Raw genomic sequence first — 17,806 nt, forward strand, 5'->3', positions numbered from 1 at the left:
GCCCCATAAGCTTATGCATGTGGCTCGATGGATAAGAGCGTGTCAATTTTTCCCATGGAGCAAGAAAGCTGGCTGCCAAATTTTTCACATTATCCGATAATGATCAAAGCATTAACCTTAAGTGTATGCTTAACAGTGTAAAACCGTTCCATCTTGCTCGCTCTTGTGATTTTTGTGGACCTGGTAACATGGTGCTTGGAATTTTGGTCATCTTCGATCGGGATTCATTGAGGCAAGTGGCTCACATCACTCGCGGGTAGGTCCCCTCCCCAATCCAATCCTTCAGCTGGTAGGTCCCCAACCCCTCGGCTCTTTATTAACATATAATATTAAAAGCAACTTGTTTTAAGATTGAAGGGATCTTTAGTATTATTTTAGTTTGTTTTCTGACTTATCCTTTTTTTTTTTAACATAATTTTATCTCTATAAAGTTTTTTTTCCCTTTCTTGCTTTCTTTTTTAATTTTTAATTTTCAACTTTATTATAATACTCAAATTTATTTTTTATATGAAATTAAACCCAACATTATTTAATAGGTTTTTTTTTCCTTTCATTTTTTCTTTTTTTTAATGAAAATTTAGGTATAAAATTTTCTCTGAGATAACCACTATTTTTTATATATAATTTATTTAATTCTCAACGAAATATGATAAATTGTGATAAATTCCTATTTTAAAAAATAAAATAAACAACACTTAAAAGCATAAAATTATAGATTAATTTTTTTAACTTATTATAATTTTAAAAATTAAACTTTTTATTATACAAATAAACTAATAATCATCAATTCCAATAAATTTTTTAATTAGAACTTTAAAACTTGATTCGTATTTTCTAAATATCTACACGAATTGATTATTTCAAATAACTTAAAAAAATAAATAAAAAATAAAAATTGGAATTTCATACTTTTTCGCAAATAAAAAATTTGAAAATTAATTATGCATATTTCAATTACCAATCCATATATCTAAAAATACACCTCATAAAAACAAATATTAATCCAAAAAACTTCTAACACTTTCTTTGTTATCAAGCATAATTAGGAATTTTTTTATTATCTAATTATCAATTTCCTATTAATTACATAATTAATCCTTATAAAATTTTTATAATGGTTATAAATTTTTAAAAATATTTTAAATTATTTTTTAAAACTATTAGATTTTAAATTAAAATAAAAACAAAAATATAATAATTAATTTTATAAATATTTTTAATATTTAGAAATAAATAGATATAACATGTAACAATAATTTGATAAAGAAAAAAGATAAATAATTTAACGCTTAATAATATTTAAAGAATAATAAAAAATAATTTATTTATACACATAATAACATTCAAATTTAGGAGGTATTTGGTAAAATTTAATACTTATTACTTAGCAATTTAAGTTGACTTTAAGTTAAATTATACTTAAGTTGTTAATTTAAAACTTATTACTTAATTTTTACTTTAAGTATTAAGATTGTTTAATAAAATTAACTTAAAATTTATTTTAAATTATTAAATTGATATATTTATCCTTATAAATTATAATTAGGACAAAGGAGGTCAAGTAATGATAAAAATTCAAGAACAAGGAAAAATGTCAAGGAGGTAATTATAACAAATTATGGTAAAAAAAATAAAATAAAGATGTGGATTTAAAAATAAGTTAATTATTTTTACTTATTTCATCAAATTAAGTCACTTAAGGTTTTTTAAGTTAGTTTATCAAACACACACTTACTTTGATTCAAGTCAAATTCAAATTTATTTAGATTTTAATCCAAAAAAATAAGTTTACTTAAGTGTATATCTTGAGTAAAATTGTTGAGGAATCGCTACAAAGATTCTCGTGAGAAAAGGGTGGATTTATAGTGTAATACATTGCAATATTACCATATGTTTGGTGATTGAAATATTTAAGAGAAAATAGAAAAAGTGTAACAAAAAAAAAAACAGATTTAAAATAAATAATTATTTTATATATTTTTAAATTATATTTCAATTATTTGTTCTCTTTTACTATTTAAAACGAATATATTATTTTTATCTTTTTAAAAATTTATTTCAATTATCTGTTCTCTTTTATATAAAAAATAATAATAATTTTAAAATACAGAAATTCCTAACTATTTTAATTATATCTTATAATTTTAAAATTTTATTTTGATAATTTTTGGAACCAAATTTACCTATAGGACATGTACGATGGGGCGAGGAATTTGGACGGATGAACTGCGTTCACGGGAAGGTTCTGACCGACAAGTTCAACCCAAGTTTCTCCGTCGCATTCTACAACATGGAAGAGTTTAAAAAGGACGAATTTTTGTTGCTTTCTGCAACTTTGATTCACAGCAATTTTGTCCACACAAAATCTACCAACACCAAACCCCACCGCCTTCAAAGCTACAAATTCACTTCTCCCCCACCTGGCCCTCCTTTATAAATCTGGGCCCTCCCTCTAATAATATAATGCCATTTCCATAATACCACTCTTTCTAGTGACGTGTTAAACACAACATTTTTCATCAAATATTTTTTATCCCCCTTTCTGTTACAGGATTCTGAAGAATTATGTAGTCTTCCCATACTGATTGAGGGGTGTTCTGTAAAGGCGAACAGGCTGGATATATTCCGTGTCTTGTTAACATCGCATAATGCTGATTCATGCACGCCAACAGAGGATACCGACATTGAAGACGAAAATGACACGTGCCTCATCTCCTGGACCGTAGAGCCAGAACAAAGGACTGTCTTCTCAATGCGAAAGGAAAAATCCAACTCGGAAACAAATGGAAAGAAAGGGCGTAGGCATGTGAAAACAAGAATAACATAATTGCAAATTTGTAATTGCTCAGCTGAGCGGTTCTCCTGGAAGTGAGATTTTCATCAGCCACGCACATATGGTGGTAGGAGCTTTCATTGCTCAGTGGAGCTTGTTCTTTTAGAAGGTACACCATAGATGCTTTCATAAAGAAAAAAACACTAGATTCTCCACAAAAAGAATGAAAAAGGAGTTGCTGAACAAAAAGGAATGCTAAAAATAACGAATAAATAACATAGACATTGCCAGCAACGTGTTTGCTTTGTTGGTTTATAACTAAACTTACTACAAAAGAACAGGGGCACCAAACAATCAATCTTTGGAAAAACATGAATCACGGAGCCCACTTTCCTATGGGTATTCTTCCAGCCTAAATGATCATGGTAAAAATATGAAAATTCTTGCCGGATATTGTAGAAGAGATAGAGACATTTGCCAGCTTAGGATGTGTGGAAGTTTTCCCCTTGCATGGCATTTACTGCGAGGATGTGGAATTCTCTGCACTCACAACCCAGTATTGTTTAACTGCGACCAATATCTTCTCAGAAACAAGGGGACCATCCTCATGATCCACCAATTTTGTATCCCATCTCATTCCTCCTACTATTTTCTTCACTTTGATTAGCACATCAACTTCATCGCGGAATATGACGGCACCTTCTGGTCTCAAAATCCGATCCATCTCCAGAAGAATGTCCTCCGCATCACATCTGTTAAAAATTAAAAAAAGAGTCAAAAGGGGTCAGAAACAGGCCAGGTCTCTAATGTAAGAATTGACAATTCGAAATAAGTATATTTCTAAAGAAACGAGTCCATCAACGATTTTAACACCACAAGCATCAGAAGCACAAATTGTCCATGCATGTGTACGTGTGTGGCTTATTCCTCTAATTAATAATAGCATAAGAATTTTCTAAAAGATTATTAACTACTTCATAGTAGAATAATTATCGGAGATATTAGTTTATCAATTATCCAATTAAAAGTCTTAGTGTTCTAATTTTTTTTCTCATACAATAAGATCATCAAATTTAAGAAACCCTTGAAGTCCATTCATTATTGTAGAAATACTTACTTGTCCTTGTATAAACTGAAAACACCATGGGCGTGAATAAGGTCGTATGTCCTTGGGTATGTAGAGAAGGCTTCACACCTGAACCAAAAAGAGAATTAGTGAGAAATTTACTTTATTTTTTTAATGTTAAAAGTATGCTAAGGATATACACAAGGCATTTGAAAAATTATCTTATGCAAACATAATGATTGCTTACGAATAATTCACAACTGCAATGAATAAAAACAGGAGAGCCAAAGGTTCAGAAAGTTATACCAGTCATGGTAGATGCCAATCAGTCCTCGTTCGTATACAGCACCAAGAGTACTTTTCTCAGCTATGGTGGGTACAACATTCATAACCCACAATTTAGGAGATTCAAGTGCAGCAGCAAAACCTCCCAACCCAGCATTCATATCCATGATGTTTCGGTACCTTCCTGAGTCAATAATTTTATTAATTTTTTTATAAGCATTTAAGTGCTTCTTCCATAGTTTATTGTCCTCCAGGTATGTCTCAACAGAGACTCCAGGAATAGATCCACTAGCTACTCTAGGAGGGACAGCATAAAGCCTCTTGGGAAATGGCTGCAGTTCTCCACCAGAAACTTCTTCTGGACTATTAACATCAGGATATGGACTTATGCATGGCTCCATATTCTTGTACCTAGTAACCACCAAAACAATTGAAGTAAACAATAAAAACATATATTAGTAAGTGACCTCCAACAAAGAATAATAAGCAAGGATTGGATGCAACCATATTGTGAAACAACATAAACACTCGTACTATTTACTTTGATGACACCATGCTCTTTAAGCAAAGAAATCATCTAAAAACTGCAGCCTTGGAGCAAAATGACCAAAATCTGGGCCTAGTCACATCCCTATCATTGGAACAAAATGGCAGCCTAGAGGTTGGAATGTCTTTAAGGATTTTGTTTCTTTACCATGCATCAAACTTTAAGCGTAAGTTAAGAGGGAAAAATTCAGACAGCTAAGCTAACCTGATAGCAGTACATGGATGAGCTGCATGGAGCACATAACAACTCAGTTTGGTTCTAAGGGTTTGATACACAGTTTTAAGAAGCAAAATAGATCATAATGCTGGTGGGCAGAAGTAGAACTTAGTGTTTCAACTCAGTTGGCTTCAATGATGTAGTGAACAGAATGATGCATAAAAACAAAAAATAGTAGGGTATCAGGAATTATGAGCAAAAACCAATATGAAAAAAAATTCATATGCATCGCACCACTAGATTTGGCACATTAATAATTATGTGAGATTTCAATATTCATTATACATTGGTATCCAAATCAAACATAAAACACTAAAACCCATGCTCCCAAGGTTCGGATATTCATTTACCATTAGCATCCAAATCATATATAAAAAGGCAATAAAGACCAAGCTTCCCTCCACATTAGGACTTCCTCTTGCCAATACTTCCCTCAACCAATCTCCATAATATAAGGCCAGGGTGAGTGAGAACACTTAAATAAAAAAGGATTTGCATTTCCTATGAGAATCATATAGATTAACAAAAAAAAAAAATTGTTTTATTTTTTTGTGCTACTGTTGGATGTGAATAGCATACAAGATTACTGTTTATGTTTCTGTTTCTGTTATAGCATGTATACATATCAATGTTGAGATAATACATATAGCATTGTGTCAAAGTGATACACAAGAAAGTTCACTTGACAAATTTGTTCAATTAGTTAGTTATGCAATGCATACCTGGATCATACTTTTTCTTCCACCTCCACAGAAAGGAACACACACACACATGCACAACCCCTAAAAAGGGGGGGAAATAGAGAGTGGAAATTCAAGTATAGAGCCATACCAAGTATCATCTGTTTCTTCAGCTTTGCAAAATGTAGTTCGAGCATCATCTTGTCTGCCACTGCATGCACCAGCATTCACTCTCTTCTGCCAAATTGCAATTTCACCTTGCTCATATTTCTTCTCCCAGCAAAGAAGTCTGGCAATGTCTTCAATCTTTCTCTGCTCCTCCTGGAGTTCCTCTTTAGGCCGCAGCCAAGCTTTATAGTTGTTCCTCCAATTAATTGGAGGACCTGAAAGCACCCAGTAGCCACCAGGTCTAAGTACTCTATCAACTTCCATCATGTAAATTCCATCTGCAAATCAATAAAATCCCCATATGCAATCACTCAAGCTGCTATTACAAGTTGCAACAAATTCTAAAAATCATAATTTTCTAAAAGCAGGGAAAAGGAAACAAACATTTAAAAGAAATGAAAAGGCTCTAGAATATGGGGTAAGAATGGCAGGTCTACAATGAACTGATTATGCTCCACATACAAGAAAATCTATTCTAATAGAAAAATAAATTCTTCTCACCATTTGCACCCCATGGAATTAAGCAACGAGAACAGTGGGCCATGTCAAAAGCTCTAGATGGATATGGCAGCTTTATTGTTCCAAGAACACCAATAACAGCAGGTACACCCCTTTCGAGAGCGAACTGAACCTGTGCCTCATGATTGTCCCTAGGTGCAAATGACATAGCTATGACATTTTTCTTCAAAAGGTACGCACCCCAGCTTGCAACCTATCAAAAAAACACATTTTCAGAGGATTAAGTAAATAGACAACATCCTTGAAGAAGAGAGAGAGAGAGAGAGAGAGAGAGAGATTAATTTTTCGTGTCATGAGAGTGCAAGATTTAGGGAGAATCTAACATACCCCACATCCAGTGTCCAGTGCAGTTCTAACTGTACCATTATCAATTGGTATCACAGAAGCAAGCTGATTAATATATGCATCTGCTCCTTGAGGAAACTGTGTTCCTCCACCTGGGAACCTAAACACGTTACCCTCATATTGAATCCAGTTCTGAACAGCCTTCTCAACTGTCAAGCTCTTATATGGTGCATTTGCATAGGGTACATAGTCACGACTCTTTGGCCAAGGAAAAGGTGTTACATATCCTTCTGGTGCAGGGATTAGACAATGTAGCTTTTCATTTTCTGCTGGACAATGTCTTTCTCGGTAAACCATATTTTCCCTCGGGAAGGTCATTGCCCGCTTCTGATGCTGGCAAGGTGTATAATCAATGTATTTGGAACGGCATGGCTTAAATACTTTGGGTTTTGATTCTGAATCATCAGTTGTCACAGGTTCACCACCATGATGGGTCTCAAAATTCAAATTTGAGATAATACTACAGTCTGCCCCACTCTTGGTCATCTCCACAGCTATGCTGTCCCCCTTCCCAAAACCACTTCTTTGCCATGCACCCAATATATAGAAGAAACAGCACAAACCAACTACAATGAAGATAGATATAGAGCTCCTAGTCCTACTGTCGGCTGAGATTATTTTGGTTGCCATAATGAACCTGAAATATTTCCGGATTATTTAGAAAATCGGAATGAAATGCAAATCAGGCAAAAATACACAAGGTGAAAATTACATATATATATATATTGCAAATCAGGCAAAAAAAATATTGGGATAACCAATTAAAAGGGATGAAATCATCCCCGCTTTGAAAAACTAACCCTTCACCATTTTTTCAACCTAAAAAATACCCATTTTAGACAAAAATACCCTCATATTTTTCTTGCAAAAGTAACTCTTTATTTTAAAACACACATGTAAATAATGAAAATATTGAAGGCTATTTATGTCAAAAATGGGTTACTCTTCAAGTTCAAAAAATGGGAGGTTAGGTCTACAAATTTGGGATGTTTTCATCCAATATAATCAATTAAATCCAAAAATACAGGGTAAAAATTTTATAAAAAGAGACATATATACAAATATGAATATAGAGCAAACATCAAACATCATATTACACCCGACTTACACTGTCAACAACTTTTTTGTGGAATCAATGATTTGCCAAGCCCACCGTTATATTATGTGTCAATGATGGAACATTTAGAGCAGTACATTTCATATAGAACTTCAAGTCGGAGTCCTATCCCTCGTTTTTCCATTTTTTTTTCATCATTAAAAATTAAAAAGGAGAAAAAAAGAATGAAGAAGAAGAAGAAGAAGAAGAAGAAGAAGAAGAAAGGGAGGCAAATGGATCCAGCAGCCGATTATATCCAAGCATCATAGATTTGGAAATCACAAGTTGGAACATATTATCCGACAGGGCTCTTGAAAAATCACGGCTACCTCATAAATATTCTTAGATCTCACACCGGGCATCATTTGATCCCTCTTCATATTTCATTAGTCCCCACTATACTTTTTAAATCAACTTGTAGCCCAGATGCTGGACTCCAAAACCCACATTGCCTAAAATAACTGAAATCAGCACCTTTCCCTTTTCTTTCAACATCATAAATCTACAAACTTTAACACAAGAACAACAACTAAATTATGTTCACAAAACTCTGACTGAGAACCAGTCCATACAGACAAAAATAAAAAACAAAAAAATAAAAAAATCCAGTACTCGGATTTCTCAAATTCCAAAACTATAAGATACAGAATTACAGAACCACGATCAAAATCATAAGATCAAACTGAACATTTATGACACTTCCAAAAGCAGAAAACTATGAACAGCTGGTTTGAGCTAGTAAAAGGGCAGTGATGAACAAAAGACAACACTCGCCACCTCAAACCAACACCTTAAATGAAAATAACAATAATAATTCCGACAAACAAGAAACTAGTAAAGCAATCTTAAAGAAAAAACACAGCAAAAACAATCGAGAGAGTGAGAAATCAAATCAAACAAGGAATGATGAAGAAAACAACAAATGTGCATCGATTGTTCAGATCCCGTACCAATCGCATGAAGCGAAGCCAACAGTGATTCGCTAATCAAAATCGAGACTACACATCAAAGTGAGAGATTTCAGATTCGGTCTTTCGCGTATGAGATGACTATCGAGTTTATAGATCGAAGAGACGCGTCTCTCCCTCTCTATGCATCAACCTAATCTTTATTTCTGTTTTATTTTTTTATTTTTTTTGCCTTTTCTTTTTTCCTTTCTATCTCTAGAAATCCAAATATCGTACAACACTGGGGATCTCGGTTCTTACTCTTTTAATTAATAAAAATTAAATTCGTGTTGGGGGTGCGCACTGCGCACCGAGTGAGGGGACCCACGCGCCAACAAAAGTCGGCATCACATCTAGCAACGAGGACGGGTGGGCTCCAGTGGTCAGAATAATCTGCGGCCAAGATGGATGCAATAGGATCATGATGCGGATACGGGGGAGCATCAGACGGCATATGGACTCCAAGTATAATAACAAGTTAATCACTCAACCAAACGAAAGTACTTGGGTGTCTCCCATGGATGTTTAATTTTTAAGGATTAAATGTTGAGGGAGGTTTTATTGGGGTGTGGGCGGGATCATAGAAAGCCGCGATGGTCGTGTCGGTGTAATAGAGGCTGTGCGTGCGGAAAATATTTTAATAATGCTGGCGGCAAGACATTCGCCATTTTGTAGACCTGGTCCTCGACTTCTCCTAATTAAAATTTAGAACATTAAAAAAGGGCGTGATATGCATTCTATTTCTGCCGTTATAGAAATATATCGATATTTTGACCAAATTATTATACGCTCACCAGTATTCCTATTTCGGTACGAGATATTTTATTTTTGAACGTTATCAATTAGTAACAAGATCGAAAGCGTTACATGATCAAGATCAGGTCAGATTAGCTATATAAACCCACTAAAATAAAATTAGATATTATAATAGGATGGGACCCACTATTTTGAAGAGAGGAGCGGAATAAGGGCACAATGCGGAGGTGTGGTTGGGGAAGGCGTTGGTTGGGACCAGAGGAGAGACAGGACGGCAAGATGATTATGGGAGTGTGAGAATTAATCAAACTAGGTCTAATCATTTATGCAATAAAGTCAAGTCGGATCAAGCTTCGCTTTCACTGGAGGGTGGCATGGCACGGGCATGGCATGGCACTTTTGGAGGGATGCGGGGCCTCCATTATCCTATAATAATGATTTATTTTATTTGAATGACGTGGTGACAAGTGCTGATGCAGTTTATTAAATTTTTATTATTCTTAAAAGTCCACTTTTATTTTTTGGTTTCTAGAAATTTGTCATGGGATTAAATTACTGGCTGAAAGCCTGAAACTGAAGTTAGATCGTGTTTGGTGCGTATATAAAAATTGACAGATGCCGTCCAAACAACAGGCCGAAATAGTATCTCAGACATTTGGCTATGTGCGTGTTTTTACCTTTTTTTTATTCCTCTGTTGTTTATCGTCTTCTAACCGAAGGACTTACCTCCTTTGATAACCAAGATTAGAGAACACAAAATTACGAAAAAGGCTCAGAGTCTCTTTGATAACTATTTTTAAAAACAGTTCTTTTTTTTTTCAAAATAAAAAAATTATTTTTCAAACTTAAAAATATATTGGATAAGTTTTTTATGTAAAACAAGAACTAGGACTAGTTTTGAAAACAAGTATTTTCTTAATTATTTTAAGTTATTTTTATTTATTATTTGAATGTTGTTTTAAAAAATAATTGTATAAATATAAAAATAATTAAAATAAATAATATTTTTTTTAAATACAAAACATAGGTGAAAAACATTCCATGTTCCTTAAAATTTATTTTTTAAGAACCATTTTCAAAAAAATTCTCAAATATATCATGAGTGCTAACTATAATTCTAGAAAATGCATTATTAATCTTTGAAATTTTTTCTTGGATACCTATAGATGAGACCATGTAGCATCACATGTGCAATTTAGGTATCATTATTTTGACCCAAATTTCATTAGTTTGTTCCATTTACGAGTCTTATTACCTTACACCTTGATAGTAGGTTATTATAATTAATGTCTTAATCTTATTTTAAAGTATTCTAGTCTTATTTATATATATATATATGATCTTCTATATTTATATATGGTCGAATGATCAAAATTTCACCCTACATTTTACATTGGTTTGATATCTTAACATTTTACATTTTATAATTATCATTTATTTTTAATCTTTAATCGAATTTGATACCTTAGCCTTTTTATTTTGTTTATAATTATCATTTATCTTTAATCTTTAATCTTATTTTTGGTAGTTAAAAAATTTAAGAAAATAGACAAAAAAAAATAAAAATAAATTTATAGTTAATTTTTATATGATTTTAAAAACTTTTTATTTATTTTCTAAATTAAATAATTAAAAAATAATTATCTTTTATCTAATTTTAATTATATTGGTTTGTTCATACTTATTTTATGATAAACATTAAAAATAATTTTTAAATTTTTTTTCCTTTTTGAAGGATTTCCTAGAAGCAAACATGTTAAAAATAACTAAAAAACTTCAAAATAAAAAAAAAAATCTTATTAACAAAAGCTTCACATCTTCCCTAGCCAAACTGTGAATTAAAATTAGAAGCAGCAGCATGGGTGCCCACATTTCCCTCAAATTTCTGTCCTGGAGGCGCTTTCTGGATCTCAAGATTTGAGAGAGTGAATCCAAAACTAAAGAGTCAAGTCCATGACTTGTTTTGGCTTATTTGGAATGTGAATTGACTGAGGGAACCTCACTGATATGCATCACACTCACACATCGGCTGGCAAGTTAGGTGCAAGATTTGTCAGTTGTCATGGGGCCGAATACTTTTGGGAACGGACCTTGCAAATCAACCTACCATCACCAGCTAGCTTCAAACTTACACTTTTTACTTGTTTTTGACTTTCCTGGCCATACAATCCTTTGTTTAAAGCCAAAGGTGTTCAATCGCCTCTACACTCCATACTCATCATTTACGCCCTACTAAACTGCCCTAATTCTGTAGGTATTCGAAAACGTGATCCCCTACAGTGCCCTAATTCTGTAGGTATTGAAAAACGTTATCCGTGATACTGCCCTAATTCTATAGGTATAGTTTTAGTTTTATTACTTGTACTTATTCCTATTCTCATATATCTTATTCTTATTATTGATAACCTTACTCAATAACCTAAAGGTGATAGGTAGCTCTTTCTTAGTTTAAAAAAGGAAAAAATACGGTTTGACACACGAAAAAGTATAAAAAACAATTCCGCTTTCATAAATCAGTTTTATCTTTGCTTTCATAATTTAAATAATTATTTCTTAAAATAAATTTTTTTCTATTATGTTAGGAACACAAATTAACAATTTTTGCACATTTGAGATTAATAAAATAGGAAATTTTAAAAATTGAAAATACAATTCAAACTAAAAAAAAAACTTTAAAAATAAAAATATATAAAAAAATATTATGTATTTTTAAAAAATTTTTGGCTTTTAATTATATTTAATTTTTATGTATTTTAGTTTTAATTGTATTTTAATTTTTTAAAATTTCTTATTTTATTGTTGTTGTCAATTGACAAAATTTTTATTCAATTTTATTTTTTTTAAAATATAAGAGAAAATGAGGTGATTTATATAATATAAGACATAATATCATTATTAACTAGGGGATTAGAAAGATTTTATTAATCAATTGAAAATGTTGGAGAATTTTTCCACAATAATTTACATCTCATACTATATAATAAAAAATTTATAATATATTTATTTATAAAAAAATTTATCAAATTAAAATGATAAATGAATTTTGGATAATTTTATTTAATATTATAAAGTAAAAGGGTATTTTAGGAAATGATTATTTAACTTATGAAAAAGTACATGTATTTTAAATTATTTTTAAATAGATGAAAATAAAATTGATTTACAAAAGTTAAAATTCTTTTATCTATATTTTTTCAAATTGGTGACTAAAAACTCATTTTTCCCTAAAAATTTTCCATAATTTATGAGCAATGAGGCCTTGCTATTCCTTATATAAGATTTAGAGTATTGTGAATATAATTGAGACTTAATATCGTATTAAAATACTAATTTTTTTCAATATCTTTTTTTTCTCTCTATTGGAGTTAGGATTGGGTGACCAAGTGGGTTGACCCAATCCAACCCAATAAATGTGAGAAAATGGGGAAAGAGTTTTTTGGTAGTTTTTAAATTACCTAGAAAAATGGTTACTATTAATTAAAAAAAAAGTTTTTTTTTTCCTCTGGGAGAACTCTATCTTCTTAAAAACCAAAGAGAGAAGAACATGTTTTTTTCTTCTCTTTCTTTGAAAACGAAAGTGAAGAACACATTTTATTCATTCCTTGAAAACAAAAGAAAGAATATAATTCTTCTTTCTAAAGAAATAAAAGTCATTCTCTTGAAAGTTTTATTTTCTTCATGAAAACGAATATCAAGGCTCTTATGCTGTGAGAAAATAATGGTTTTTATATTCATAGTTCCATTTATAACTTGAGGCGATAAAATTAGTCAATGAAATAACCATTCAGGATTCTTGAGCATTTTAGAAAGTAATCTGAAAGTCTTATTTTTTGTTACTCTATTACCATGAAGTTGGAGATTTTGTTTAAAAGTGACTACGATAAACCTATTTTTAATTTATAACATATTTATCCTAATTATTTTATTAAAATGTTTTTATGAAAAATAGGTAAGTGTTTTGGTGTTAAATAAAGTATATTTACTAATATGCAAATTTTTTGTTATATGTTTTTTTAGTGATAAATTATTTAAAAAAGAAACATTAATAGATTTCAATTTACTATTATGGGATTATTATTATTTTTATTTGTTGAGTTTTTTCACAAAATTTTTTACTTGTAGAAGTCATCAATCATCATATATCATATCTATAACACAATATAAGATGTTATACATTCATAATGTCAATAAACCCAGTATTTATCAAATAATCAAACCATTGTTATCCTACATCCAAATATGAGCAATAAACCAATAATGACCAAATTATAAAAAAATGGTTAACTTAACATCTTATCTATAATAGATAATACAAATGGCAACCACAACACTTAAATAGTTACTCAAAATATAACATGTTAATGTTTGAGTATTCATGCAGATTTTTTTTCATACTAATAAATATAAAATTCATGTGTTTATTCATTTTGGAAATTGGAATATGGAGATTGAAAATGAGCATATGGAAAACCAAAGTTTCCCACATCAAGCCCTTCTACAGCCACGCCACCACCATCCTCATAATCTACAAAAATATTGAATATATATCAATAAAAAATCATTTTTGAAGAAAAAAAAATAATTATTGAATGTTTATAAGTTTAAATATTTTACTAACCAATGTGAGAACTTGAACCTTCCACTTCATTTATTAGAATTGACCATTCTTCATATAAAATATTTTCAAATTCTTCAACATCTAGCTTTGTTGGTTGATCCTCATCAACTATTCAAAAATCAATCTCATCAATGCATGCATAGTCAAAGGGATCATAGGTTTTTTTTTCTTGTTATAGAACCTAAAAAAGAAAAACATGTAATTATTCATAATTGTGAATGCAAATTTAAATTCAAAACAACTAAGAAAACATTTATACCAATTTTTTAGCCACAAATTGTAATGAACGTATACAAGATCATTAAGCCTTTGATATTCCAATCTATTCCTTCTTTCGGTATGTATACGTTCAAAGACACTCCAAGTCCTCTCACATCCAAAAGACGATGTAGTTTGGTTCAATATTTGAATGACCAACTTTTGCAAATGTGGTGCACTATATCCATGTAACCTCCACCATTCATCTAGCTACAATTTTCACATTAAAAATAAGAAAAAAATAAGCATTAACAAGTTTAAAATATTAAATAGTAAGGAGGTAACTAATGAAAAAGAACAAACACACTAATAAATTAAAATTATCTTTTACTAGGTTGAAGTACTTCATGTGAAAAATAAACAAGTTCTCTTCCAAAACTTCCCAATCGATCAAGAAACAACTTCATTTCATTCATCGTATCAAGCTTGTCTTTCAGAACTTTCTTATCAATAACATCCATGACACCTCTAATAATAGTTGGCTCATTACAAAAGTTTTCCTTATCATATTGAAAACATGGATTCAACCAATAAGCTGTTGAATGAATGCTTTTCTTTAGTTGTTGATCCCAATGTTGCTTTATGATATTTGTATAAGGCTTGTATAGTCTTTCATGGTGGTTAAATAATTTTTTGATGCCTAAACGAGCCCTATACATGCCTTCATACACATATCCCATCGAAGACCTCTCATTACAATCAACAATACGCAATAAGCGCATTAGTGGAGACATAAGATTCACAACTATCAAACAATCATTCCAAAATCTATTATCCAAGATGATGGAAACTACAACTTTGATTTTATTATCCCTTGAATATCTAGAGTCCACAAAAAACTTGCTAGTCACCAAAGCTTTCAAGTCATGTTTATGATCATGAAGACTTTTGAATGCAATGAATGTAGTAGCAAAGCGAGTTGCACCAGGTCGGAGAATCTTTATCCATCATTCTCTTTTTCTCAACCAACTTAACAAAACAATATGATTATACACAAAAATTGTCACCTTTGATACACGTCTTACAAGTTTAGCAACATGGTCCATCTTACCAATATCCTTAAAGATCAAATTAAGATAATGAGTTGCACAAAGTGACCAATTGATGTGTTTATGCTTATGGGAAATCAATCTCCCTACGGCCACATAATTTGTTGCATTATCAGTCACTACATGAATTACATTGAGTGAACCCACCCATTCAATCACCTCATTAAATAATTGAAACAAATTAGTTGCATCCTTGACAATGCCTGAAGTATCAACAGATTTCACAAACGATATTCCTTTAGGACAATACGCAAGGAAGTTGATGAGTGTTCTTTGTCTATTATCGATCCAACCATCACCCATTATTGTACACCCAACTTTTGCCCAAATTGCACAATAAGAGTCCACAAGTAACTGAACTTCCTTCTTGGCATGCTTTAAAAAATGAACCCACAACTGATGGTAATTTGGACCTTTATATCTAGGGACCAATTGCAGATATAAAATCCAACATTGGCTTGAAGTAGAAGGAATTTACAGCATTAGTAGGAATGCATGCATCATAAAAGAATCTCCCAACCACTACATTTTCTCTCTAAACAACTTCTTTCCCAACTAATACACTCCTCATGAAAGGTTGAACTCCTTGAGTATTTCTTAGTGGAAAATACTTATTCATTGTTGATTTTTTTTCCCCATTACTAACTGCCATAGGATTTTGCATTTCTTGAACATCTTCTTCATATTTTTCCATATCCCTTTTAAATTATGATACATTAGGACCATAAGGATTTCTATATTCATATGTTTATTAGGTTGCTTTCTTGGAATTCACAAACTCTTGCAAAGAATTTTCCATTTGAAATATAACATCAGGAGGAACTGATTTACATGGACTAATATCCTCTTTCACTCTAGCAAGGTATTGCATGCTCCCATGTAGGGTCGATTTTGCTTCTAGTTGTTTATGAATTGGCAGTTGAATCTTGACCTCTAGATGGGGTCAAGTTTCATTCCATTTTTTTTTTATTTCTCTATCAAATTATAAATAAAAATCACAATTTTAATTATAAAATTAAAGAATCAAGTCATCAACAATTTATAAAAACCTCATATTAATTTAGAGAATCAAAGTCATCAACAATTTAAAAAATCAAAAAGTTAAAAATTTTGAAATTTATTAGAGAATTTTTTTTTTCAAAATGAGAAATTTAGTTCAAGTCAAATATTTATTTAAAATTTAAAAATCAAAATTTTATTTGAAAATGAACAAGTTATTTTAATTCCCAATGTTTTAACTTTTAAATAATTTGAATAAATTAAAATGTTCAATAAATAAACAAAAAATGAAAAAATTATAAATATTAAATATTAAACATAACATCAAAATTATAATCAACAAAAAAAAGACATTAAATATAAAACATAAAAATTAAGTTTTAAAAAATAAAAATGAAACTTCTAGAGTTGCTGTTGTCATCGGTGGAGTTAAGGCGGCCACACACCAACGAAATGAGGGAGAAGGTTTGTTGGCGGGGGAGTGACGTTCGACTAGTGGCCGATAACAGTAGTTCGGTGCCAACAACAGTGGAAGCTAGCAGCCAGGGCAACTGCGCGAGGGGTTGCTAGTGGGGGGTGGGGGGGGAAAGAGGTTTTATACTCATCAAAACAACGTCGTTTTGATGCTTGGAAAAAAAAAATTCTTTGAATTGTCCGGTTCGACCAGTCTGAGTCTAGTTCAACCACTTTCTAGCCCAATTCACTGGACCTGATTGAAATCGTAACCGGTCAAACCTACTAGTCCGGTCCAATATTAAAAACCATGCTTATTATCAAACAATTTAAATTTTAAGTAATTTTCCACTACCAATTATTTTCCACGATACTGTGGATACATGTTAGAGAATGATATAATTGTTCATTTAACTCCTATTTATCCTCCTTTGATGGAAAGAAGATATTGGTGCAAGAATTCTACCAATACTATAAAGGATAAAGAGACTATAATCTACGAGAAAGTTTGTGTTTTTATCTATCTCCATATGGATCTAAGGTCTTGGATAGATTAATAAAAATTGTCCCAATTATAAAATATATATTAAAGATAATACATTATTTTATAATAAATGTTTTTTTTGAATCAAATTGCTATGGATGGAGCATGATCCCTGGCTTCCGTTTTTATTATTTATGTTTTTTAATGCATATGTGTTTCACTATGTTTTTATTCGAAGTGTTTTTAGGAAAATTACCTGATAAGTGTTTCTTTATAAAACATTACAAGTAATTTTTCAATACTATAAGTGATTTTTTAGTTTTTTAAAAGCATTTCCTAAAATTTGTCAAACACCTATTTTTTTTTTTCATAAACACTTTTTAAATTAAAAACGTTTTATAGAATCATTACTAAATAATCTTTAAGAGTATGTTTGATACTAATTTTAGAAAACATTTATAGTATTTCTAACACTTGAATGATAAAAGTTTTCAACTATTAGAAATGTTAAAAACGCTTCCTAAAATCACTATCAAACAAACTCTAA

The 17,806-nt window shown here is 31.0% G+C and overlaps 1 protein-coding gene across 1 annotated transcript; it reads right to left on the reverse strand.

The window, feature by feature from the left end:
• Positions 1-3,012: 3,012 nt before the first annotated feature.
• On the reverse strand, positions 3,013-8,889 carry LOC100258541 (probable methyltransferase PMT2). Its single transcript, XM_002273608.5, has 7 exons — positions 8,646-8,889; positions 6,582-7,236; positions 6,237-6,447; positions 5,719-6,013; positions 4,146-4,535; positions 3,891-3,968; positions 3,013-3,525 (listed from the first exon to the last, which is right to left on the reverse strand). Exons 2-7 carry the CDS (start codon positions 7,227-7,229, stop codon positions 3,291-3,293), a joined length of 1,857 nt encoding a protein of 618 aa, XP_002273644.1. The 5' UTR covers positions 7,230-7,236; positions 8,646-8,889; the 3' UTR covers positions 3,013-3,290.
• Positions 8,890-17,806: the final 8,917 nt, after the last annotated feature.

This window comes from Vitis vinifera, chromosome 1 (assembly GCF_030704535.1).
Source record: "Vitis vinifera cultivar Pinot Noir 40024 chromosome 1, ASM3070453v1".
Lineage (NCBI taxonomy): Eukaryota > Viridiplantae > Streptophyta > Magnoliopsida > Vitales > Vitaceae > Vitis > Vitis vinifera.

Excerpts from the sequence above, each read along its gene's own strand:
- LOC100258541 (XM_002273608.5), bottom strand. The coding sequence starts at position 7,229 with ATGGCAACCAAAATAATCTCAGCCGACAGTAGGACTAGGAGCTCTATA. Across the intron at positions 6,448-6,581 it reads CACTGGACACTGGATGTGGG|GTTGCAAGCTGGGGTGCGTA; the intron begins GTATGTTAGATT and ends TTTTTTTGATAG. Across the intron at positions 3,526-3,890 it reads TTCAGTTTATACAAGGACAA|ATGTGATGCGGAGGACATTC; the intron begins GTAAGTATTTCT and ends AATTTTTAACAG.